The sequence below is a fragment of the Coffea arabica genome, chromosome 5e, assembly GCF_036785885.1.
Source record: "Coffea arabica cultivar ET-39 chromosome 5e, Coffea Arabica ET-39 HiFi, whole genome shotgun sequence".
Classification (NCBI taxonomy): Eukaryota; Viridiplantae; Streptophyta; class Magnoliopsida; order Gentianales; family Rubiaceae; genus Coffea; species Coffea arabica.
In genome coordinates this window covers 47,997,504-48,025,410 of record NC_092318.1, presented here as the reverse complement: position 1 = coordinate 48,025,410, position 27,907 = coordinate 47,997,504, and the positions used below count along the sequence as shown (strand labels likewise).

Genomic DNA, 27,907 nt, shown 5'->3' with positions numbered 1-27,907 from the left:
GCCCATATAACTCTCTTGAGTGGTGCGAGCTTATTCCTTCAATAGGCTTCCTTATTTATAGGAATCCAAAGAAGACTTTCCTCAAGCCTTTGTCGATGTGGGATGCAAAATTTTGCCACCAATTCAACCGTGGTGGGCGTTGAAAAGTCAACAGACCATTTGTTATTTACAACTGAATTACAGCCATTCAATTTGAAAATAAAGTTCCCAAAAAGATGGAAAAAGCTGACAATTTAGGTGAGTTTCTTGAAGCTCAAACTCATGTGTGGAATGCAATGTTCCATTTCAAGAAATCTGCATGTGTAAAATGCGCAGTTGAGTTGGGAATCCCAGATGTGATCAGTAATCATGGGAAGCCCATCACACTTTCTGACCTGATTTCTGTCCTCCCAATCCATCCTTCTAAATCTGCCCACATTTTTCGCTTAATGCGATTCTTGGCTAACTCTGGATTCTTCGTTGAAAACCCTCAAGGCTATGCACTCACCTCTGCAGGTCGGCTTCTTTTGAAAGATGAGCCATTCAATGTACGGGCACACATTTTTCTATCATGTGATCCTGCCCTGTTGAAGCCCTGGAATTTCTTGACCGAGTGGTTCCAGAATGATGATCCCTCTCCATTTGATACTGCGTATGGGAATAATTTCTGGCATTACAACGCTCAAGAAGTTCGATTTGGAAAAATGTTTAATGAGGCCATGGCTAGTGATAATCAGTTGTCTGTTGAAGTGCTGATGACCAAATGCAAGTCTGTGTTTGAAGGCTTGACAACTTTGGCTGATGTTGGCGGTGGCACAGGTAAAGTTGCTAGGGCCATTGCCCAAAACTTTCCTAACATAAAATGTACAGTGTATGATCTCCCACACGTCGTTGCGAATCAAGAAAGAGCTGTGAACTTGGAATTTTTAGCTGGAGATATGTTTCAAAGTGTACCCCGTGCCAATGCAATCTTGCTGAAGGTAACTAAAGCCATCTTGTCACTGAATTTCTGATTTTCTTATTAACTTTTCGGTTTTTGTTCTCTTGTTTGGAATTGCTTTGCATGATTTGAAACTTTTGAAGGAGAATTAATTAATTTTTTCAATTAAAATTCTTGCGTTTTGCTATGATTTATCTATCTTGGTTTAATTACGTATTTGTGATTGGCCACCATAGACATGCTCTTAGGGTTTGTATTGAATTGAGAAGGAATATACAACCGTGTATTAAATAGATAAACACGCTTAGCTTAATCACGAAAGTATGTTAGGATTTGCATGACGCACTTATGTTACCAAGGTTCCAAAGGGGCTTAATTGAATGTTTACGGTCTCAAGAGAGGCGTAGAATTTCATTAAACACATTTTAGATGTATCGAAAAATAATCTAAAATACAATTGTGTGAGACGTTCATAACTTGACAAGAAAAGTAATTGGAGAATCAATTCAATCTATGGATTAAAACCTAAACCCTAGGCTTGCTTAACTATTGTTCCCTCGCTTCTTATCAATTTAATCAAATTAATTGTTAGTTCTTTCATGATAATATAAAATATCTTCTCGTTCACTCTTTTGTGAAAATAATTAAAGTGGAGAAATTTGATTTGTTCCTGTGGGTTCGACCCTAGAATACTCCACGTTAATTAGTACTGCAATCGACCCTGTGCGCTCGCAGGAAATCGTCGATCACTATTTCTCCTGCAAATGCTGTTATAATGAAGGTAAGCTCACATTTCCAAGATGATGCAACAGATCCATATTCACCTTTTTGTTGTTAAAGTCATTCTTAGCACTGATTCTGAACACATCTATACACGCTTCTGATTCATTACAACCATGTCTATATTTCAGTAAAGCATTGGATCAGTCATGGAAGTTTATTCACAAATAGGGCATTAGCAAATCTTTTTTGTGGGTGGGGGGAGGCTTCTGTACCTCTTATCAATTTCAATTTTCTTTAATAACTTTAACATAGTGTTCCTGACTGATTTGAATTCTTTGTGATATGAATGTTAATTTAAACAGTGGATATTGCACGATTGGAATGATGAGGAATGTATACAAATACTTAGGAAATGCAAAGAAGCAATTCCTAGCAAGGAAAATGGAGGGAAGGTGATAATCATAGACATGGTACTGAGTGACCAGCAAAAAGGAGCTGATGATCATGAGGCAATTGAAACTCAACTTTTCCTTGATATGCTGATGATGGTCCTTGTCACAGGGAAAGAAAGAAATGAGAGAGAGTGGGCAAAACTCTTTTCTGAGGCAGGATTCAATGATTATAAGATAACTCCAGTACCGGGCTTGAGATCCCTTATCGAGGTTTATTATTAGCTAGGAGTAGTGGATAGTTTTTTTGGACTATTTTTGTTAGACATGTGTATGAAGTCAACATGTTTATCTTTCCTTCTTTTTCGATTGTAGTCTTTTGTGTGATTTTCTTTTCATTTTTAATAAATCAATATTTTCTTTTGGGAGGTGAAAATAGCGGTCCAAGAATTTTCTGCAAGGCAATTCTGTCAGGCGGACATGTAAGTTACATGCTCAACAGCTCCTAGGACTAGGCCTATCAACAGGCCGGATTTAATATATCCGGACCCGGACCCGTTATACTGTATTAATTCCGGACTCGGACCGAATATCCGACGGGTCTCTTAATCTTTATCCCGGAACCGCACCTGACGGGACCCGGGTCCGGGTCGGGTCTTCCAGGATAAGACCAGTCAAAAAGCCTGATTTTGATACATCATCAGAAAGGAACTTTGCTACACGAAAATTACAAATGGTAATTCAAACGATGTGAGAGGAGACAATCCGGACGAGCAAGAACCCAGTTGTTGTTTTGTGGAGAACAATCAACGTATAACAAAGTAGGTGGAGTATTGTTATTACCAAAAGGCAAAAGAAGCGTGCCCACAACTTTGCTTTCCAATCATTAAGGAACTGAGGCTACGCCTTCATCAATGCAGAGAAGAAATCTCCATGGCGGTTCTCATCCTGGCACCAGTTCTCGAAGTATTTGAAGATGGGGTAACATTGATACTCGGGGTTGGCCTTAAGATGCCTGTAATTGGTTATGTATCTCCAGTACCCAATTTTCTTGGACAAGTAAGTGGCATAGAAAATGAATTTAGGCTTGAAAAATGTGTATTTTCTGGCTTTTCTAAGGAATCCCAAGTCCAGTGCCAAATTGAAATCCGATAAACCCTTATTCAAGAACCTGCACAAGAAGTTCAACCAAATGCCGACAAAATCATCAGCACTCATGACGACATAAGAGAGAAAATCTCAGCCACCACAGGAGAATGGAGATGGAGAGATGGAGCTGGAGAATGGAGATGGAAGAGCGGACTGGTCAGTGGTCACTAGCGGAGGCGGGAGGCAGAGCAAAAGAGAAAAGAGAGTGAGGGAGTTATGTATAGTTTTTGAAACCATAGGGGGGTTATGTAGAAAAATACTAAATCACAGGGGGTAAAGTGAAATTTGCCCATACAAGAAAGAGTTGGAGCAAGTTGTGAAGGAAAGACGTGCTTGTAAAATGGATGAACTTGGTTGTCATCAATAGTAACAATCCCCTTTGTGTTTCAGAAATGGAAATCATATTTGAAATTTTTTTTTTTTTTGGCAAAAATCCCCAAACTCGGGAAGGGGTGTCAACTCCTATTTTATTGGAGCAAAAAAAACAAAATAAGAGTGTCAACAAGACAACATGCGTAAAAGAAACTAAAGAATCTATTCCCTTACAATCTGGCGACAAATACAAGGGAATTCGTACCTATTTAAAACTAAAGTTGCCCTGACTCCAAACGGTAGCTGGTGAGGGGAATTGTAAAAAACATCTTCATTGAGTTGCAAGCCCGCTAGCTTATTCGCAGTAGCATTTGCCTCTCGATAAACATAAACAACTGAGGCAACCAACTCTTGCAAGAGCCCCCTAATCCTTCTCAAAACATTACATAATGGCCATTTGGCTAGCGCTCCTGAACAAACCATGCGAACCTGGGCTTGAGAGTCCACCTCCACCAATAGATGATTACAATCCCTTTCCTGGCAAAGCAACGGGCCATGCATCAGCGAGAGACTTTCATCTATCAACACATCAACGTCTCCAAATTCTTTATAGAAAGCAAAGATGAGCTCGCCGTAATAATCCCGTAGAATACCACCCCCTGTTTCTTTTCCAACTGCTACAGTTGCGTCCATGTTCAGTTTGACGTGAAATTGAGGGGAATGAAACCATTTCATCACCATAACTGAGTGATGACGACGTCGAGAGGAGGCAAAGCCAGCCCAAAGATCATCCATGTCCCCACGAAAATGACTTGCAAAGAAAATCCTACAGCTCTCTAGTTGTTCAATAAAATGATTAACCCTGGCAATCACCTCCTGAACATTAAACCTAGCTCCCTCAAATCTCGCTCGATTGCTCGTTTTTCATATAAACCAAATAATAATAGAGGGCATGGCACTACAAATGTGATCCTTCAAAGTTTCTGAAGATGAATAAAATCAAGAAACCCACATTGCCGAAAGTAAGGACTTCATGAAATCAAGAATACCAAGTCATTTTGTAAAATGGTCCCAGACAATTGTAGCACTTGGCCCATGAAGCAGCAAATTACTCACCGACTCCTTCTCCTACAGGCAGCAATGACATCTAGATGCTAAGAAGATGCTGCGCTTTCTCAAATTCGGATCTAGAGTCAATAAGTTCCTCAAAGCAGACCAAGTAAAAAAGGAGACCTTTAAAGGCAGAATGTTACACCAAAGTAACCTGTTAACCAACATTGTATTCCTGCTGGAGCGCAAGCCTTCCCACGCTGACTTGATCAAGAAACACCCAGCAGCCGATGGCAACCGTCCTATCACGTCATCTAGGTCAGGATAAAGAGAAAGCTAAGAAACATGTTGAACCAAATGGGCTGAAAGCCATTGCTGCAATTTCGATATGATCCATCCACCTGACGTATAAAAACTCCACAACCAGCATATAAGGGGGATTATGCACTGCTACTACTTCAGTTATTGGAGCCAAAAGTAGCCAACGATCATACCAAAAATCCACAATCCCCTTACCTAAGCTGTGAGGACCCGTAAATTTTTCTTATTTTATATTATTTTATTTTATTTCCTCGCATGCATTTTTATTCACTATACCCTATTATTTTGATTTTTCAGAGATTTTAAAAGTGAGTAGAGTTTTTAAATCATTTTTTCTAGTTTAAATTAGTTCATATTAAGTTTGGAGCGTATTATGGACGTGGGACCCGCTAGTGTGGTAAATGCGAAATATTTTGACAATTAGTTGAAATTTTGTAAAGGAATATTATTTTATAAGGTGTTAGGAGATGATTAGAGGTTAGCTAGGTAGATTAACCATTGGGAGAAAAAAGATAAGTTTAAACCCTGAAAAATGCCAAGTGTCGCGACCCGATTGGAGTTGGACTTTGACCAACTTTTCTTACCTTTACTAAACATCAATTTTGACCAAATTTTTCTTCATTTTCCACCTTGCTTGGCAGACTCTTGGAGAGGAGAAAAGAGAGGAAATACTTCATCTTACACTTCAATCCCTTGCTTCAATCTTGATTCCCAACCATCAAAATTGTAGATTTCTCCATACAAAGTGCTAACTAAGGAAGTTCAAAGGTTTTAGTGGAGTCAATTTGGGAGGAAAGATACTAAGCTACCATTTTCTTGAGGTTCCAAGGTAACCTGCTAAGAAAATTTCTCTTTGCTTTTAATAGTTGCAAATTAGTGATTTAAAGTGATAGGGTGTTAATTGTTAGTAATTTTATTGTTAATTTTCCTTTTTATCCTTGCCAAATATTGCTTTAATTTGCTTTAATTGTCAATATATATTTATATTTGGTATTTGGATATAATTTCAGAAATTGGAGCAGAAACCTCTTGAGAAGATTATTGTGAAGCTTTACACAATTTTGGTGCAAACCAACGAAGAAGAATGGAATTGCATTTGGGAATTCAATTTGGCTAGACAACATGTCAAAGTTGGTGGGGACCGCAAATAAGTTGTATTGTCTAAAGTGTGCTTTCTTTGCACATTTGTGGTTTTGCTTTCTTGTTGGTGAACGTGTGCACTTGGTCAAAAAGAAAACCGACAATTGCTTTTGTTTTGAGTGGAATGGAATTGATTGTGTAGAGAAATGATGACCTCTTTGGAGGACGTGGGGTGATGTCTCCATTTTGGCTGGTTTTTTATGTATGAAGATATGGGACGTGAAAGGGAGCTATAAAACTAGTTTTGGAGTTTTCTCTCCAAAGAAGCTCCGTAGGAGGATAGAGGTAGTTTTTGGTTTTCAGAGGAGGAGTTCTTCCTTCTCTTGTTGTGTGGTGTGCAACTTTTCTTAAAAGAGTCTAGCGAGACTCAAGTTTCTTCCTAAATTCTTAGTTAGTTATTTATGTATTTGATTCCATTTAAATTGCGTGAGAATTTTATCATGAGGTGTGGCTAATCTTCTCCTCTAGTCAAGGATCAATGCAAAGACGCAGTCCTAAATATCTGTGAGATCTAATTAATTTTACGTGTTCCTTAATTTATTAATATTTGCATGTTTTCTATTTTAATTTCCATGGGATTATTTTGTTAATTGGATATCAAGGGCCCGATGTGCAATTAAATCCGCCAACTGAAAAAGTCAGATTGCATGTCCCCCTAGTATGTGAAAATACTAGTTGTCACTAATATTAACCAACTAAACAATTACGGATTTAATTGATTAATTTGACAAGAGATTAATAAGTCACATTGCACATCGGGCCCTTGATATCCAATTAACAAAATAATCCCATGGAAATTAAAATAGAAAACATGCAAATATTAATAAATTAAGGAACACGTAAAATTAATTAGATCTCACAGATATTTAGGACTGCGTCTTCACATTGATCCTTGACTAGAGGAGAAGATTAGCCACGCCTCATGATAAAATTCTCACGCAATTTAAATGGAATCAAATACATAAATAACTAACTAAGAATTTAGGAAGAAACTTGAGTCTCGCTAGACTCTTTTAAGAAAAGTTGCACACCACACAACAAGAGAAGGAAGAACTCCTCCTCTGAAAACCAAAAATTACCTCTATCCTCCTACGGAGCTTCTTTGGAGAGAAAACTCAAAAACTAGTTTTATAGCTCCCTTTCACGTCCCATATCTTCATACATAAAAAACCAGCCAAAATGGAGACATCACCCCACGTCCTCCAAAGAGGTCATCATTTCTCTACACAATCAATTCCATTCCACTCAAAACAAAAGCAATTGTCGGTTTTCTTTTTGACCAAGTGCACACGTTCACCAACAAGAAAGTAAAACCACAAATGTGCAAAGAAAGCACACTTTAGACAATACAACTTATTTGCGGTCCCCACCAACTTTGACATGTTGTCTAGCCAAATTGAATTCCCAAATGCAATTCCATTCTTCTTCGTTGGTTTGCACCAAAATTGTGTAAAGCTTCACAATAATCTTCTCAAGAGGTTTCTGCTCCAATTTCTGAAATTATATCCAAATACCAAATATAAATATATATTGACAATTAAAGCAAATTAAAGCAATATTTGGCAAGGATAAAAAGGAAAATTAACAATAAAATTACTAACAATTAACACCCTATCAATTCCCCCCACACTTAAATCATGCTTGTCCTCAAGCATGGGAACAACTAAATTCAACAATGGCTAACTCTCATTTCATTTATTGCCAAGCTGCGTTTATCCCAAAATCAAGTTTTAGTAGCTAAGTGTCAAAACATATTTCTCCCGGTTAGCTCCTGAAATCATAGACTCGTCCAATTCATGGCTAACTTGTCTAAGAAATCAAAATATTAAACTAGCAAAAGTTAGCAATTGGGTCAACTGAAAATCAAAATCTCAACATTGAAGAACAAGGATCGGCAGGCCAACATGATCATAAGCTTACTTATTATTTTCTTCTCTCTTTTTTTTTTTAAATGATAATAATTAATTTTTTTTCAATAAATGCTCAGTCCCAAGCTATTCAAGTCTTTTGACGTGAACTCTGACATTTTTAGATGAAAGAGCCCAGTTACTCAACTTTTCACAGCTTCATGACTAACTACTCATAGATATCGTCACTTTTTGACGCGAGAGTCGACACTTGTGGTGAAGACTCCCGGTTACTGGGTGATGACACTAGCGGAGTAGAGCCATTTATTAACCACAATTAAAGTATCAGAATACCAGATAATTAAAGATCATGACCTACGTCATCTCCTAATATGGAGAACTAAGATCAACAATTGCCCAATTCACACAACAATTGCTAGTAAAATATTTATATTGCCTAAACAATTTAACCACAATTTGCACCAATTCATTAAACTCATAATATTCACCAAGATAATATGCTTTTACTTGCCATCTAAACAAAATTCATAGGATAAATAACAACCAGCAATAGAAGAGTGAGTTGCCACATTTATTCATCAAGACAACAATAAGAAAAGCAACAATTTAAAGAAACTCCAATCAAATCCAAATCCCCCCACACTTAAAGCACACATTGCCCTCAATGTGATAATTAATTAGTAAAAATAAGAAGAAGCGGAACGAAACTCCCCTGAAGTTGTCAAAACAGCGGCGGGTTAGGCGGAAGTTTAGGTTCAACACCCACGTGGTGCATAAACGCCGCCAAATTCTGTGCCATGCTATGCACATTAACATCAATATTTGATACTTGAGCTTCCAATTTCTGAACTCGCATCTGGAGTTGATGCCAGTCATCAGCCCCTGGGATTGGAGGAGGCGGAGCGGAGGTCGAAAGGCCAGGGTCACTACTAGTAGTGGAGGAACGGGCAAAAGATGAACGAGGGGGAATACGAGATGGTCCCGGTGGTGGAACCTCCCACCCATTGTCACCCTCCCTAGCCAAGCCCATTTTCTCTAGACAAGGGATGTCTAAGGGCTCCATTTGACATGCTACATGTAAATCATGGTTAGAGAGATCAAGCACATGTAAATTAACAGCCAAATGGGTAATGTATGATCCAAGAATCAAGGGGCGCTTCTTTTTAGTCAAAACAGACTTGAATTGAGAAGCTAGCCAGCACCCCAAATTAACTTTAATGTTATTATGCATGCACCAAATAAAGAAAAACTCCGACTTAGACAAAATGCCTGAGCTATCTCGCCTGCCTGAGAAACTATAAGCCAAGAACGTTGGATGTAGCGAGAAGCCGGGTCCTTGAGATAAGAGCTCTTGGACTTTCGGGGGTCGTAAGAATCACAGTCTACGGACATTTCTTTCCAAATAGAGCTATAGCGGGAGAAGAAGGGTTCTACGTAGTCACAAGCACTCTCGGCATACTCACGAGAGTCGGCGTAGGCCCTATCAATAAAACCAAAGGCTATATTGAAATCAGTAATGGAGTGGTGGAACTCTTGACCCATTAATCGAAAACGAATAACATTGGGGGTAGAGACTGTGTAACCAGTGGAAATATTGAACTCAAATGTGGCATAGAACTCCCTGACTAACTCAACAAATGTCGGATGGTCAACAATATATGTGTAGGGACGCCACCTGATGGCATTAATCAAGCGGTCAAAGTCAACTGGTATATTCAAAAGACATAAGGTGGCGGCGTCCTGATAGCGGCAAGGAATAATCCGCCGTTCACAACAAATAGCATATCGCTGTTTGTCGGCGGCTCTGGTGAAATTCAAATTACCACCAAAATGTGAAGGGTCAGAAATATGGACGCCTCTCTGTCTTCCAAGGCGAGCCCTTCTCCCAGAGGAAGAGGGATCGTGCGAGGGGTCAGAGGCGGGAATGGTGGGTTGAGGTGGGGGAGGCCGAGAGGTCTTAGGTGTCCTAGGCTTAGAAGAGGATCTGGGTTTTACCATTTTTTTTTTTTAAATCACTCCAATTAACAACAGGCAACAATTTTCAACAAAATTTAGAACCAACAAATTCAAAGCACTAACAATTGTAATAACCACTGTGGCCTCTCTATTAGTCAATTTGAGACCCAATTAATGCCCACCAATTCAATTAATGCCTGAAAACAATCCCAAACAATGCAACAATTAAACTAAAAAGTGCAAAGAACATCCACCCAATTTGACTCGAACAAACTATGAGCATTGTTAATGTCTAAATAAATCATCAAATTTCAGCAATTAGACACAATACCACTCAAAATCTCAATAACTGTTTCCAATTGGACAGTTAATTACACACTCAACCAATCCCAATAACCATTCAAATCAACAAACAACTGCAAGAAGGGGCTACCTACATTTAAGAAACAACTCAAATCACCAACTCAAAGCGCTAATAAATCCATACACACCAATCAAAACCACAAAATAACAAAAATTAGAATGGGACCCAAGTAACAAGTAACTCTCAAATCACCCCTAACAATTTTCAAACAAATGAACTGGCACAAGAGACGTCAAATTTAACCCCCACAGATGAAATAAACGCCTCAAGTAGTTAAAACCCAAACACTATTCAGCAATGTAATGAACACCAGAAAATATCCGCAAATGGAGCAGCAAATAAAATTAATTCCACCCAAAATTAACCCCAGAAAATGCCCAAGTTAAATGAACTGACAGATGTGCCCCAAGACCCAAGGACCAAAAACGCAACAGAGACTCCTAAGCAATTCAACGGGAAAGGGAAAATCAAGCAAATCACTTCCTATTTTCATCCATAAAGGAACCCAAGAAAATGGCCCAAAACTTAAACAAAATCACCTCCCAAGCGATCTGGTTGAGTTTGGACAGTGAGATCGAAGTGTGAGGGAGAGGGAGAGGCGGCGTGCGTCGCTTGTTCGTTGCGTGGTGGGTGAGCTGAGTGGACTGCAGCAGCGGCTTGGAGCTAGCAGGTGGAGACGTGCGAGCTAGCTCGAGCTGGCGGACAGTGGAGCTAGTGGCGTTGCAGGTGAAGTGCAGCGCACTTCGTGGGGAGAGCCAAGGCAGCGAAGGCTGTCCGTGGGGGATCGAGATAGAGAAAGAAAACTGAGCTGGACTGCCGTGAGCTTCAGGCGGCAGTCGATAGCGGTGGACAGGGAGGAGGAGCTACGCACAGCTCTGGGTTGGCGGTGATGGAAAGAGAGCTGGTGGTGGCGTGAGCTTCTTAGGCTGCGCTGGAGTGGATATCGCGGCAGGGAGAGAAGAGAGATAGAAGCAGAGACAGTGACGGCTGCATGCAGAGGTGGACACGGATTGGTGGAGCTAGCTCAAGGAAGGGGAAGAGCTCTGGTTGGTGGAGGGAGAAAGAGAGGAAAGCAGCGGCTTAGCAGGGGAGCTGTGCGTGGCTGCTTGGTGACGCACGCTGTTGGCTTGGTGGAGACTGAAGGAAAAGTTGCACGCTGGGTAACGCACGGCTGTGGAAGGAGCGGCGCTCGTGGCTGATCCGAAGAGAAAGAGCTGACGCAGTGGAGAGGGAGATCGAGATGGAGAGAAAGAGCTGAGCTGGAGAGTGGAGCTAGTTGCGTTGCAAGTAGTGACGGCGGCAGTTGGTGGTGTTTGGCGAGAGAGAGTGAGAGAGCAAATGGAGGTGGTGGCGGCTGGCATTGCTTGGGCTGCAGGAGGTCGACGCGAGCTGGTGGAGATGAGGCACTGGCGGCTGCATGCAGAGGTGGACGCTGGGTTGTGGTGGGCTTCAGGAAGAGCTTGAGGGCGGCGGTTATGGTTAGGTGAGCTGAATGGACAGCAGCAGTGGCGGAGCGCGCGAGGAAGGTGGAGCTTGGAGGTGGTGTGGGCTGGCGGAGCTTACAATGAAGAAGAAGAAGCGAGCAGCGGGGAAGAAGAAGAAGGAAAAGAAGAGGAAAGAAAGAAAAGAAAAAGAAGGAAAGAGAAAAAGAAACGAAAAATAAAAAAAAGTTTTTGGTCTTACATTTTTTTTTTAAATTCAGAAATTGAATTGCTGAAAAACTAAACCGAATGTTAAGAAAAGAAAAAAAAAACTCTTTTTTTTTTTTTGGTTCGTCAAACATGGCATGGGCACGCCAAGATTAGAAAACATCCTCTGATCTTGAGAATCAGTTTTTGAACATTAACGCGTGCCCTCTCCGCGTGGGCACGCCAAGATTTCACTTTGGAATGTTGAGATTTTACCAACATGGCGTGGGTACGCCATGTTTTAGAAACATCCTCTGACCTTGAAGTTGAAACTTGTAAGATTAATGTGTGCCCTCCTTGCGTGGGCACGCCATGATCACCTGTCCTGGTCATAGTAGAGAAAATATCAAATTTAAACAATACCTAAGTGAGAAAAAACATATTTAACGAATTGAACAACAAAAAACCAACAAAATCAAAAGTTAGGTTGCCTCCCAAAAGCGCCTTTCTTTAACGTTTTTGGCCAGACGTTAAACACAACTCTTCAATTTGGGTGTAATCCAATTTTTCTTGTAATCAGTAGTCCTTCTCCGGGATCCAAATAGCCATTGAGTGCAATCTTTTTCCTTAATTTTCTTCTCTTTTTCACCTCATGAATTGCTTTTATCCCATGATATTTGTTCGCAGCAATTTTGAATTTATCCCTAGAAGCAAACTCAGAAAATTCTTGCACAGAGGGATCAATAGCATGAATTGCAAACACAGAGTGAGAGTTAACAGGATGTTTTATTGTATCAAAAATATTAAAGTGGACCATTTCTCCATCAAATTTCATGGACAAAGTACCCTTATGAATATCAATTTTTGTTTGGGTTGTGCTAAAAAACGGTCTACCTAATAACAAAGGCGAGGGATCGGAAGAGTGATCATCATCCATGTCAAGTACATAAAAGTCAGCTGGGAATACCAAATCGTTAATCTTGACCAACACATTCTCGACCAACCCATCAGGGTATGCATTTGTTCGGTCAGCTAATTGGATTATTATCTCAGTTTCTTTTAATGGACCTAAGTTCAGAGAAGCATACATAGATTTAGGCATTACGTTGATCGATGCTCCTAAATCCAGCATGGTATTTCTAATCAAAGTATTACCTATTCTACATGGGACAGTAAACCTATCTGGATCCCCGCACTTCGGTGGAAGCTTCCTTTGGAGAACTGCTGACACGTTCTTCCCCACAATGACCCTTTCATCTCCCCTTAACCGCCTTCGATTGACACATAGGTCCCTCAAAAATTTTGCATACTTCGGCACTTGTTTGATGGCGTCTAATAGGGGAATATTGATTTGTACCTTGCGGAAGATCTCCAGAACTTCTTTCTCCTTGTCTTGCTTCTTTGGGTTCTCAAACCTGCTAGGAAAGGGAGGTCGATTAGTTTTAGCTGTAGGAATTGGTTTCGGGAGCACCTTTGCATTTTTGTTATCTCTGCCATCCTCTTCCAATTCTTTCTCAATCCATTCCTCATCCTTATCTTTAGGGATCACAGGTTTGGGTCCTTGGACTTCCTTGCCACTCCTCAAGGTCATTGCACTTACATTCTTTGGATTCACCTCAGGTTGAGATGGCAACTTCCCTTGAATTTGGGACTCCAAACGGTTGATCGTTATGGCCATTTGATTCATTTGATTTTGCAATGATTGCACCTGCCCCATTTGATTCCTCATGCTTTGCAGGTCTGAATCCGTCTTTTGTTGATTAGCAAGTAATTGCTTCATCATCTCTTCTATGGACGGATTTCAGTTTGAAGGGGGTGGTGGTGGCGGTGGGTGAGGATGGTACTGCTGTTGGTGTCCTTACTGTCTATTTGGCACAAAGTTAGACTGCCTATTTCCTCCATAGCTGAGGTTGGGGTGATCCCTCCAACCAGGATTGTAGGTGCTTGAGTACGGGTCGTACTGCTTTCTTGGCGCGGGCGCGTGGCCTGTCATGTTCACCTGTTCTGCAGTTTCTTCTTGAACCAGTGGACACATTTCCGTAGGATGACCCACGGCAGTGCACACCCCACACACTTTGGCTTGCGAGGCACTCCCCACAGCTAATTGTCTTACGAAAGATGTTAATTCGGAGATCTGCTGTTGGATAGAGGACGTTTCTACCTCATTCACCCTACGCGTCGGGATGTCCTCTCTTGAACCAAACTGCTGTGAGTTCTCAGCCATCCCTTCAATCAACTCCCAAGCTCCTCGAGGGGTTTTGTTCACCAACGCCCCTCCACTTGCAGCATCGATTATGCTTCTGTCCCTGAAAAGCAACCCCTCATAGAAATATTGAATGAGCAGTTGCTCACTTATCTGATGCTGAGGGCATTTGGTGCACAGTTTCTTAAATCTCTCCCAGTACTCATAGAGAGACTCGCTAGGGTGTTGTTTGATACCACATATCTCTTTCCTTAGGCTCGCAGATCGAGACGCCGAAAAGTACTTGTCCAAGAATTTTTTCTTCAGTTGGTCCCACGTGGTGATACTACTAGGTGGTAGGTAGTAGAGCCAGTCTTTTGCGGAGTCTTTCAAAGAGAAGGGGAAGGCCCTCATCTTTATTTGCTCTTCTGTAATTCCCGGGGGTTTCATACTGTTGCAAACGACGTCGAACTCTTGCAAGTGCTTGTAGGGCTCCTCACCTGGTAGACCATGAAAAGATGGCAAGAGATGAATTAGACCAGATTTTAGTTCAAAGGGAGTGTCATCATTTAAATGTGGAAAAGTAATGCACAAGGGCCGCTGATTTAAATCAGGAGCAGCCAACTCCCTTAGTGTTCGTGCATTTGCCATAGTGACTTCCTCTTGGTCTGAATCACTTGAATTGTCACCAGACAAATTTGTCGGCTCAACCTCTGGATCAAGTTCCTGAGGTGCAATATCGTATTGCTCTTCTCTGAGCCGCCTGGTTTCTTTCCTCGTTCTACGCGCGGTCTTCTCTACTTCAGGGTCGAAAATTAATTCGCCTGTACGAGAAAAGTGAGGCATAAACTAGAAAAATACCAGAAAATTAAAACAAAAATAAACTTAAAAAGAAACAAATAATTAACGCCAGTCCCCCGTAACGGCGCCAAAAATTGACAGGTGTCGAGCTTGTGCAATAATAAATACCTACTCGAGAAAAATAAATTTTCTGTGTATAGTAGTGAGTAGGGTCGAATCCACAGGGATTGGAAAAAATTCGATTCTTTTCAAGTTCGGGACACGGGGGATTTTTATCAGAAATAAACTAAAAATAGATAATCAATTTAACCAAAAATAAATAATTAATTAATATGAATGTAAATAGAAATTAAATAAATAATAAATAAATTCTAGCCAAGGATACAACTACGCAGACACAGTCCATTCATCCGATCATTGATGCAAAGAATGTTCACTTAATTTTATTAACAGGTTAGTTATAGTCGCCGATAAACTCTAACGACCAGCTTTTCCTTAATTTATTGATAACCAAGGTACGACCGTTGATTACCCCTAACCAGGAAATACTCCTAGGTACGACCGTAGGAATTAATTTCCTAATTGCATTAAAAACTAGAAAAGCCTAACCCAAATTAATAACACGCTACGAGGGTTATTTAAATCAGATTGCATGTCCCCCTAGTATGTGAAAATACTAGTTGTCAGTAATATTAACCAACTAAACAATTACGGATTTAATTGATTAATTTGACAAGAGATTAATAAGTCAAATTGCACATCGGGCCCTTGATATCCAATTAACAAAATAATCCCATAGAAATTAAAATAGAAAACATGCAAATATTAATAAATTAAGGAACACGTAAAATTAATTAGATCTCACAGATATTTAGGACTGCGTCTTCGCATTGATCCTTGACTAGAGGAGAAGATTAGCCACGCCTCATGATAAAATTCTCACGCAATTTAAATGGAATCAAATACATAAATAACTAACTAAGAATTTAGGAAGAAACTTGAGTCTCGCTAGACTCTTTTAAGAAAAGTTGCACACCACATAACAAGAGAAGGAAGAACTCCTCCTCTGAAAACCAAAAACTACCTCTATCCTCCTACGGAGCTTCTTTGGAGAGAAAACTCCAAAACTAGTTTTATAGCTCCCTTTCACGTCCCATATCTTCATACATAAAAAACCAGCCAAAATGGAGACATCACCCCACGTCCTCCAAAGAGGTCATCATTTCTCTACACAATCAATTCCATTCCACTCAAAACAAAAGCAATTGTCGGTTTTCTTTTTGACCAAGTGCACACGTTCACCAACAAGAAAGCAAAACCACAAATGTGCAAAGAAAGCACACTTTAGACAATACAACTTATTTGCGGTCCCCACCAACTTTGACATGTTGTCTAGCCAAATTGAATTCCCAAATGCAATTACATTCTTCTTCGTTGGTTTGCACCAAAATTGTGTAAAGCTTCACAATAATCTTCTCAAGAGGTTTCTGCTCCAATTTCTGAAATTATATCCAAATACCAAATATAAATATATATTGACAATTAAAGCAAATTAAAGCAATATTTGGCAAGGATAAAAAGGAAAATTAACAATAAAATTACTAACAATTAACACCCTATCATAAAGTTATAGTTTTGATAGTTTTATGAGTATATTTCATAATTTGAAGTAGTATTATGAAAATTTCAGTTTTTATGGTGATTTTTTCTGCCCTCATGTGATGAGTAATGGTTGGCCATGGAATGATAGCTTTATATTGTGTAAAATGAAGTTTTGGTATACTAGTTTTGGTTGCCTAAAGAAATTTCAGCTAGGGTGCATAAATTTCAGCTTTAGGGTTTTCAATTTGGGGCTTTAATGTGATTGGTTTTAGAGCTATCAATTGGCTCAAATTGAAGGGTATTGTGGCCCTAATTAGGTGTGTTTTATAGCCTATGATTGGTATGTGCAATTGTGATTGAATTGAGATGGTATTGGTATTGCTTGTAGGATGGAAAAGGAAGGAAATTTAGGGATATGCTGTCCAATTTTTGGGGATATTGGATTTCTTCGAGTTTGGTTTGATTTGGGGTATAAATGAAGGGCTTTTGGGTCGTTCAAGCCCCTAGGTCCTCCCGTTACCTTTTCGTTCCAAAATCACGCTTTTGTACCCTCGCATTCGTAGTTCATTTGGATAGGCATACGACTCGTAGTTGAGTCCCATTTGTGAGTGTCGTTTCCGTAGGAACTATAATTGTTTTACTTAAATCATTTATAGGACGTGCCGATGATCCAGGAAGTACTTCGAGAGGAAACGTTTGAATTTGTTTTACTTGAACTGGTGAGTGTACCACTCTCATGATTTGTTGGCTTAACTGGTTAATCTGTATTTGCAGTTTGTGACTTGATTAACTGTGACTTCTGTTTATTCTGTATGAGGCGAGAGTGTACTTTATCATACTCGTTCTCTTGTCTGTATGCGTATTTACTGTGTACATTTGACTCTGTTATCTATGCTTAATCTGACGTCGGTTGGAGACTTGTATCCAACGATCTTTCTGTGACCTCTGAGCTCAAAACCTGTGGCTAGTTACTCGAGTCGAACCAGCAAGGGCCTGGTCGATTAGATAACGAACCACGATAGTTTGTTTCTGGGGAAATCTTTGGGTATTAGAGACTCTAGATTTCCTGTATACTCGAGTATTACCACTTCTGTTTCTGTTGAGGTGTTCGGGCCCGGTAAGGGGTATGTTTGGTGGACGGAATTTGGTGTAAAGTGGGGTCTACGGATATGGTTGTTCTTTATACGTTGACGGAGAGTCAACAGGTTTGGATCAAGTACTGCAATGGAAATTTTGGGCTCCTGAGAGCCACCTGTATCCTTTCTATCTAAGGTGTTTGTTCATTTCCTAATTTGATATGCATATGTGACTAATTGAACATGAAGTTCCATGATTCTTGACTACTATTATTTTTGGTACCTCATTAAGCGTAAGTTCACCCCCTTCCCGTTATCTTTGTTTTGCTTACAGGGGACAAACTTTGAAATCATGGTTTTGGAAGAAAGGGTCGAGCTAGTGTATATGTTATTTTGTTAAGCTCTTTTGCAACCGAAGCCCTAATTATATTTTGAACAGTATGAATACTTTGGCTTGTACTTTAGTTAATTTGTTCAAGACTCTGATGTAAATATATGTAAAAGTATTTAATCTTGTCTATTAAGTGTATTCATTTGAGATGTTAAGCTTCTACGGCTTTGATGAACGTTTCATGTAACCGTTGGACGATCGGGCGAGCGCGGCATTTGAAAAGGAAAGAAAAATTTCTGGCGGGAAACCCTGTGGCAGAATCCGGCCGAATATCCGGCTGAATCTTGGCCGGATACCTGGCCGGATTTGCAGGGGAAGTTGAAAAAATTTAGGGTTTCTCCACTGCCTCGAATCCGGCCAGATCTTGGCCGGATTGTGACGTGGCTTTGTTTCGTTCCATTTTTTCGTTTTCGTTTCATTTTCATTGAAGTGTTTATCGAAGTTCCATTTCACCGTATGGTTTGGTAATCATGTTTTTTTTGGCTTTGTGGTCTCCAATTGTTTGTTTTCTTTTGGTTCTATCACGCGTTACGTAGGGTTTTATGCGGTTTGCCTCTGTAGTCCTGGCGAGAGTTGGGCAGACGATCCGCCGAACCCTTTGGTTCGCCTTAGGGAGAGGTGGGGCTGTCACATAAGCACTATTTGATATTCTCCTCAACAAATAAATGGATCTGATCGAGTCTTCTCCAAGCCACAGAAGGACGATGAAGTCTGACTAGAGACGAATGCACCCCCTTGATATATTTTGGATGCATGAAGGCAGACCAAACCGAGTTATTCAAATGGAGCCGCCACCAAAGTTTGCAAAAAAAGCCTAACAAGTATCTTCAAAAGAACGGAATCCCAAGCTTCCCTCTTCCAAAGGAAAACAAAGATTATCCCAAGATGTCCAATGAACCCGCTTATTATCAACATTCTGATCCCACAAAAATGCATTACAAATGCTACCTGTCCTTATAAACACAGCCTTGGGAGGATGTAAAACAGTTAGTAAGCATTAATCCCTTTTACAAATAGTTATATCCTTTTCCCTTAAAAAATTAGCAATCATATCATATTAATCCCCTTTGTGAACACTCCTGTCCTCTTTCCACAGAACAATATCAACCATATCATCTTAATTGTAGTCAATTTTATTATGAATTTTTTTAACAAATACTCATTCGATAGTGTTAACATACCTAAATCATATCTATCTTACTATAATAACACGCATAGTTACAATTATTGCATCCACTACATTTTGACACTTTCCCGAGTTGATAATACTTTTTTAAAAAAATTATAACACTTAAAACTCTTTTAACTAGGTAACCATCAAGCACCCGTTAACGAAATCATTTTATTATTCTTTTTTTTTGTCAATCGTCACTTTTTATCTATATCATACTCTATCCTAATCTAACTAAGGGAGAAGTCCAACTAGACCTACGGCGGACCGATTGGGACAGAATCACCATCGGACCAAAGGAGTGTACTACGTACCGGTCTGGATTTTTTGAAGAGGCTGGTGGTTTATTATTCTTGAAACGTACAATTGTGAATTTCCTGTCCATACCAGATTGTAAACCTCGATATTATTGTATGTCACTGTCCAGCTCTAGGCTATTGCCACTTAAAACTTAGAAGGGTCTCCACCAATTATTAGGATTCGGCATATGAAATGTGGGCCTTAATTACTGGTGGTCACCAGATTAAAAGGAAAAAAGAAAAACCATGTGTAGGTTGATACCCGGTAGCATGGAGAATGGCATCAGCAGCAATTAGAGCTCCATCCTTGAAAGCTATTTCGCCATTTTCATAGCCATACTCAACCTGCAAGTTGCTTGAGTAGTTGGAATTGCATACTGATATAAAAAAAATGTCTACCAAAATAATAATAATCATAAAAAAAGAATCCAATCAAAGGAATTTTATATACCGTATAAAATGGTAAATCTTTTATACACTGACAGTGTATATACCAGCAGGTCTAGATATATGCCACATATACAAAATTTGATATTGAAATTCAAATTTAGATGATGTGGCATCCATCCAATCTTGTCAGTGTACACACTGACAGTGTAGAAAAGGATTTTAATGGCAAAGGTAAATTTTTTATACACTAACAGTGTATGGACTAGCAGGTCTAGATACATGTCACATATACAAAATTTGATATTTAAATTCAAATTTAATAAGATTCAAAGGATTTTTGACTTTGGTTTAGTAAGATTCATTCATTTTTTAACTTTTTTTTTTGGGTGGCAGTGGATTTCATTTTTTAACTTTAACAGTAAGATCACACTACACAAATTACAAGATACACAGAAAACAGAATAGTTCTATTGCCAAAATGGCGATTACAAGCGGAACAAAGCAAATTCCAACAGAGGGAGACAAAGGCTGAGGGTAAAACTGAAACCTCAATTATTGTAGCAATACCAATTTTGAACTGAACTTTTAGTCTAATGATAAACCTCAATGAGACAGCGCACACCCAACACTGGAAGTACTTTGTAGTCACTGAAACCAGCATCTTGGAAAAGCTTTGCCCATTCTTTCTCAGTTCTTTCTTTAGCACCGTAACACATCAACATCAGCATGTCCATACCAACTTGTGTTTCAACTGACTCCTCGTCTTTCATCTGGCTTTCCAAAATCATGTCGATAATAATGACTTTTCCCCCTTTGTCTCTCCCTGGAATAGCCTCTTTGCAGTTCTTGAGAATCTTCACACAATCTTCATCACTCCAGTCATGGAGAATCCCCTGTTTTCCAGTAAAATCACAAAATTTAGATTAAAGAAATTTGTTGTGTTGGCATCCTAAATTAAGCTTATCACACTCCATCACTGCCTCACGCATCGATTAATGAGCGCCAAGAACTCCAGTTTCTTTAGCAAACATTCTAACCTCTAGAGCAAAAATTTTGCATATGATTATTATTGTTATTCTTTCATACAACAGGCGTCTATGTTAGCGATCTTGCAAATCAACTGTTAAAGCTGGACGTTCAATTGTTTATATTTCATTTTATTGAAATCGTTGTAGAGTTCTATATCAATATTGTCTCAATTGTTTCTTAATTATTCGAGTGGCTAGGGAAAAAACGGATTTCATGGAAAATGTCCTTAATTACCTTGAGCAAGATTGCATCAGCAGCAGGTACCTTCTCTAGCATATCTCCTGCAACAAAGTCCAAGTTCTCAGTTCCCTCTTGGCCGGCAATCACGTGTGGGAGATCACACACAACACACTCCATGTTGGGGAAATTTTGGGCAATGGCCCTAGCAACTGCCCCTGTGCCACCCCCAACATCCACTAAAGATGTCAAGCCGTCAAACACAAACTTGCAGTGGGTCATCATCACCTGACCGATTAAAGTCGAACCATTGGCCATGGCTTCATTGAAGAGGTTTGCAAAATTAGGCTCTTCAGCAGCATAAGCCCAGAAGTTTTTCCCATGCGCCGTATCAAATGGAGAGGGATCATCATTCCTGAACCACTTAGTCAAAGAATTCCAGGGCTTCACTAAAACAGGGTCGCTCATAAAAAAGATAAGTGCCCTTAAATTGAAAGGCTCGTCTTTTAAAAGAAGACGGCCTGCAGCTGTGAGCGCATAGCCTTGATCTTGTAGAACAAAGAAGCCGGCCTTTGATAAGAATCGCATCAAGCGATAGATGTGGCTAGCTTTGGAAGGGTTAATTGGAAGGGCAGAAACCAACTGAGAAAGTGTGATAGGCTTCCCATGTTGATTGATGGCATCTGGGATTCCCAGTTCAATTACACATTTTAGAGACGCGGACTTTCTGAAGTTGAGCATTTGGTTGCCTACATGATTTTGAGCTGCAAGAAGCTCAGTAAGATTCTCCACTCTTTCCATTCCTGCAACTTTTCGAATCAACGATTTAGGCTGCTTGATTATTGCTTTAGAAGTTGAACAAAAATGGTCTCCAGTTTTGTAGCAGGTGAGCACAGAGACGAACGGCATTTGCCTGCACTTAATATAAGTCTTTCATTTTTTTTTTTTTTGGCTGATTAGCGACAATTAAAAAGGGTTATTATCACTTTACCCCCTTGAACTATATCATTACTATCAGTTTACCCCCTAACATTATCTTTTCGTCACGTTACCTCCATAAGTAATTTAACTCAACATGTTAAAAAATTTTGAACAAAAGTACCCTTTAATTTTATAGCATTAGTGCATTGTTGTTATCATTTTATTCATTTAGATTATAGTGATACAATCACTTTAGTTTCTAACTTTATTTTCTAGACATTTTACCTCATCGTTAATCTAACTAGTATGGTAAAAGAAATTTAAATATATTTACCATTTTTTATATATAATTAAAATAAAAGTTGGAATTGTTATTCTTCTTTTTTTTCACTTTAAGAGATCAAAAAACATAAAAATAAAAGGATTTTCTCAAATTTCTTTTTCACACTTATTAATACTAGAAAAAGAAAAAGAGATAGGAAAGACGGAGATAGAAAATTAGATTTTGCAAAGAAATAAAATAAAGAAAAGTCTAACGTTATCGTATTACTTTAAGGTTGTCGGGATTAGAATTGAAATTTGGTGGTGAACAGAAAGGTGAAATAATTTTAAAATAATAAAAGTATTTAATTCTTTCTTATTTGTATTTTTTAAAAAAAGAATTGAACACTCTCTCTCCCTCTCCCCCTTCCCTTCTCCATTTTTCTATTTTTTTCAATATTAATAGGATTGCCAAGAAGAAAGAAATTAATATTTTGAATTTTTTTCTTGATACTAAAAAGAAGAAGAGTCAGTCTAAATTTTTTATTATTTTTATTATGCAGAGAAGAGGGTATTTTCTTCTAAAATTTTTTAACTTGCTAAGTTGGTTTAATGATAGGATAAATTGCCTAAAAAATAACTCTATGGGGTAAATTGATAATAAGACTATAGTTTATAGAGGTAAAGTGATAATAATTTTAAGGGTTAAACATGTCTTTTCACTTTAATTAACAAACTCCGTTAAGTTTGATCGTTAGTCTTAGGGGTAAAGTGACTAAAAGATAACGTTAAGGGGGAAATTGATAGTGACACCAAACGTTAAGAGGGTAAAGTGATAATAATCCCAATTAAAAACATTTGAACAAGTTCCGACTTGTCTGTGTTTGGGCTTGTAAAGTTAAAAAACCAAAGGCCTTTTCAACAGGAAGTGTTGGGCTGTTTAATTGGTCCAGCCGGCATCAAATCCTTAGTTACGCATCCCAATTCCGTCGCTCAAATGACACACTGCAACGTGGATTCCACTAACTCAACTCACATGTAAAATTAAAAGAACAGTTACGTGACGAGATTAGTGAATTTAACATGAAATGATCTTTTATGTCCGTGATTGGATTGTAATCGAGTGTCTATAACTGAGGATTTGATACCCAGTTCAGCCTTTTTGACAGGTTGTCGAACCTGTGTAATAATCATTATCTACTCAAGAAAAATATAAATTTTGTATATAGTGGTGAGTAGGGTCTAATCTACAGGAATTGGGGATAATTTATTTCTTTTAGAGTCTAGAGATGGGGGATTTTTATAAAAATAACTAATTAACTAAATAAAAACAACTCACGAAAACAAATAAGAATTAATCAATAAGAGATATGACTCTAGCCAAAGGTGCAACTTTTCAGATACGGTCCATTCAACTGATCATTGATACAAAGATAATTCAATACTCATTAATAGATTGGTTATAGTTGTCATACAAGCGATAAACAACCAACTTTTCTTTATTTTTTCGATGGCCAAGATATGACCATTAACTATTTCTCTAACCAAGAAACAACCCTAAGTACGACCGTAGAATTCAATTCCTCAATTGTATTAAGAATTAGAAAAACCCAACCCTCACCAACAAACACACTACGAGGGTTTGTTTAAATTAGATTATATGTTTCCCTAACATGGGACCAATCACGCTAGTCGCCACTGGTATTAATCGATTAAATAATTACGGATTTAATCGGTTAATTTGGCAATAGATTATTAGGTTAATTCAAATATCGGACCCTTGATATTCAAATAACAAAACAATCATAAGAAATTAAGGTAGAAAACGTATGAATACCAATGAATAAAAGAAATAAGTAAAATAATTCGATCTTATAGATGTTTGGAACCGGGACTTCAAGTTGATCTTTGACTAGAAAATAAATTTAGTTACTCTCCATTGAGAGTAACTCACGCAATTCTTGAAAACTCGGGGGTTTCTGCTCATGTAAGTTTCTGATGTTGCCGTATTGAAAACAGAGGAGGAAATCAAACACATAGCCTACTTTCATATGTCATACAATGTAACGAGTTACTTTTAAACAGTGAAAAGAATTATTTTCCTGGTACAAGTCAGTCTAAGAAATTAGAAAGGAGAAGTGAGTTCTCCAACATACCAGAAATTAATTTGCAGAAAATGCAATACAGAATATATTAAATGAGCTATCTGTGCTATTTCATCCCTAAAAAATGATAGGATATGAGACATTAATCTTATCTAGATGATGGAGAAATAATTTACTAGAATATTGATAATTTACTAGAACACTGCTTGCACAAAATACAGGATATGAAGCAGACATGAACCACAACAAAGCTAAATATCTCATCTTTCAGTGTAGAATCCAAATGCAGTATCAATTTGTGGTTCCACAATGCAAAAGCTTCTAATAGATCTCAAAAAACCATTTTAAGGAAGACATACGAGATTACCCCTTTCATCTTCATCACCAATATGATTTTAAACTAACATTATATATTCCAACAAGCTAAAACTTGGACTCGATTTAACTAATTGAACTCAAACCCAAAATAAGAAAAAGGAAACAAACGATCAACTTGTGCTTTTTTTTTTTAATCCTTATTAACAGCATAAATCTAGAAGCCAAAAATACTAGAGCAAAATATCAGAAAATACAAAAAAAAAAAAATTGCTGTTTGATTGGCAAAAATTTAGACAAATTCACCTTCACAAAACAAAACAACCATTGCAATGTATCCAATGAAAAAAAAGCTATGTAATAAAGCCCATAACCAATGATTAATTGAAAAAATTTCAAAGATCGAGTTACCTTTCACAAGCCCTAAATGTGTCTGAAATTTGGGGAAAGCGGGAGAGCTGAAGGAGAGAGCCCAGAAAATAAGGATGAGAGGAATAAAAATGATTACAGCAGCAATGGAGGCGCGGCAGAGGCTACCAAACTGATTGAGCCGTATCCTTGTGAACTTGGTACTGGCTATGGTCAGCCTTGTTTATCTACGAAATTCGCATGGCGCAGCCCATATCACTTATAGCCACTGGATTTGAGCCAATTTACAGAAAGAAACCCTATAATTTCACTCTTAACATGCGTAAATGAAAGTAGATGTTCAATGCTGGGAAAAGGCAGAGGAGGAAGATGAGTAAGAGGAGAGACAAGGCGTCAGCAATGGAAGTATAGGTGGAGGCAGAGTAGGAAGTATGGGAGGAGGCGGAGAAGGAAGATGTGGAGGAGAAAGAGCTGCAAAAGAAACGGTGGTTGGTCTGTGACAAGAGACAGAGAGAGGACTTTCATTTTCAGTTATGTTTTTGTTAATTATATAGAGACCCGTTTCACTGATTTAATCCATCTAGGATCCGCGTACTAACCCGGATAGGAGGTGAAATTATGGAATTGGAATTGTAATTCTTAGATCCTACCAAAGAATTGAATTTGTGGAATTGATGGCCCGTAGAATTCGAATTGAATTCTAATTCTCTGGTATTGATAGTGTCCAAACCGAAGATTTGGAATTGGGGCTTCAATTCTAATTCTAAGCCTCCAATTCTACGGGAACCAAACGTACCCTTAAGGAAATTGCATCAACGTTCAACAAAAGAAGAAAAACGGAAAAGATGACTCGCCGAAGAGAAAAGCCAAGCGGCTCCTTCATCATAGCCAAGAAATAAGGAAACGACTAAAAGAAAATGCTACTGACTAGACTCCTACTACTACTAAACTACTACTACCCAAATGAAAGCATGTTCCAATTGGCCCTAGAATAGTCACGGCAATTGTTGCCTTTTCGGAAGTGCTAATCACCCAAGAAACTAGCCAATCACTCCTATTTTGTAGATTTCTAAATAAAATAAACTTCCTATTAGATAAAAAAGATCGTCTCAAAAAGTCAAGATAGCTGACTATACTAGTGTCCTAATAAGAATATGAGACTAATCTTGCGGTGCAAAACCTGACTTCCATGACTTCAAACCAACTCCAATTCAAGGTTGAAAATCACGCGCCAAATTACAAATTTTCGGACATGCGAAGTGGATCTTGACACACCCACGCCGAATTGCACATAAATTAGTTAAAATTCACGTTCTTAACACTTTTTCGCTCCAAATCCCTACAATCAACACAATTACCAAATATAAGTATAATCCACTAATTAACGCAATATTTGGTAAAATAAAAGAGGAAAATAATCATAAAATTAATGACATAAATACGACCTTATTGCTGTCATGATATTCAAAATCTTCTGGTATAATAAAGTCAATCTCACTAACAGGAATTAAAGAATAAGAGTCAGGAGAATATTGATTAAAGAATGGAGGAGATGTCACCGCATTTGGAGATTGGTCACTAGATTCATTCACTTGAACGATTTGATGTTGGGGTCTCATTTCTTGCACTACAATTCCCTTTTCAACTGAATCTTTAGATTCTTCTTCTTGAGACTCTTGCAGTTCCATGTCATTTGTTCGAATAATTGCACTCTCATCTTCTTTAAAGTCGATGTTGGTCTGTGAGGACAATTCTTCACACATTGGAGAAATCAATTTGCTCAGTATAGATGCCAATTCACGCCCTCCATCTTCCATCCTTTTAATCGACCTTTTTGTCTCATGTTGAAATTCTGTATCATTTCTTCAAGAGACATACCTGACATGAATGAGATACACCTGACATGGATGATAATTCTTGAGACTTTTGCTGTTGATAATCCATTGTCTCTTGTTGAAGTTAATGTGTGTTAGCAGATAGTGATTTTATCATTTCTTCAAAAGACATACCTGACATGGATGATGGTTGTTGAGACTCTTGCTATTGAAAACCTATTGGCCCTTTTTCATAATTAAGATTGGAATTATCCCACCATTCTTGATCATACCCGTTTGAATAAGCATTATCCACGTTTGATATTGAGGTGAAAAATCTCCAAAAGTATCAATTGGAGCATTTAGGCTATCTTGAAATGCAGAGCATATGTCGGTTGAGTGATCTAAAACAAAATAAGTTTCACAATTTGTAACAGCCAATTGATCATTAGAAAAAGCACGAGTCTCATAACCCCTTCTAGATATAAAATCCAATCTATCACCAAAATACGGAGTGTTAGCAGCCATAAACTATATATAAAATAATAATAATAATAATAATAAGAGAAAAATAAAAAATGAAAACAAGATGAACTTAAAAAGAAACAAATTAATCAGGCACCAGTCCCCAATAACGGCGCCAAATATTGACAGGTTGTCGAGTCTGCACAATAATAATTACCTACTCAAGAAAAATACAAATTTTGTATACAGTGGTGAGTGATAGGGTGTTAATTGTTAGTAATTTTATTGTTAATTCTCCTCTTTATCCTTGCCAAATATTGCTTTAATTGTCAATATATATTTATATTTGGTATTTGGATATAATTTCAGAAAGTGGAGCAGAAAAGTGCTAAAAGGGGACCTTCTTGAGAAGATTTCTCCACACGTGAGAAGCTTTCCACAATCACCCCAAATTGTGCAAACCAACGGAATTGCTGATGAAGAGTTGCCTTCCTATTATTAAGTCCTGGCAAGTCCACTAACAATAAGAAATCAAAATGAGACAATTCTGCGGGGACCACGTAACATTGATTTAGAAAATGTGTTCTTCTTTTGGGAGATGTACTCATTAGCCATAGGTGGACTTTGATGATAAAAGTAGCTTTTCTATTTGCTTCCTACGTAACTAGTTCTCTTATGAAACTAGTGCAGAGGAGAACTAAGAAAAAAAAAAAGCTTCAT

The 27,907-nt window shown here is 38.4% G+C and overlaps 2 protein-coding genes and 1 non-coding gene across 3 annotated transcripts in view; 2 read left to right on the top strand and 1 right to left on the bottom strand.

Moving 5' to 3' along the window:
- The first annotated feature begins 215 nt into the window (after positions 1 to 215).
- LOC113688404 (trans-resveratrol di-O-methyltransferase-like) overlaps positions 216 to 27,907 on the top strand; it is a 42,173-nt gene continuing 14,481 nt past the window's right edge. Inside the window, exons 1-2 of the mRNA XM_027206211.1 lie at positions 216 to 715; positions 1,228 to 1,244. Coding sequence (XP_027062012.1) covers positions 216 to 715; positions 1,228 to 1,244 — 517 coding nt within the window. The remainder of the gene's footprint in view (positions 716 to 1,227; positions 1,245 to 27,907) is intronic.
- On the top strand, positions 14,174 to 14,280 carry LOC113688718 (small nucleolar RNA R71). The gene has a single exon (XR_003448080.1). It is a non-coding gene; the product is annotated as a small nucleolar RNA R71 (small nucleolar RNA).
- Positions 20,179 to 21,787, bottom strand: LOC140006315 (probable O-methyltransferase 3). Its single transcript, XM_072048143.1, has 2 exons — positions 20,995 to 21,787; positions 20,179 to 20,624 (listed from the first exon to the last, which is right to left on the bottom strand). The coding sequence occupies exons 1-2, from the start codon at positions 21,736 to 21,738 to the stop codon at positions 20,322 to 20,324; spliced, it is 1,047 nt and encodes a 348-aa protein (XP_071904244.1). The 5' UTR covers positions 21,739 to 21,787; the 3' UTR covers positions 20,179 to 20,321.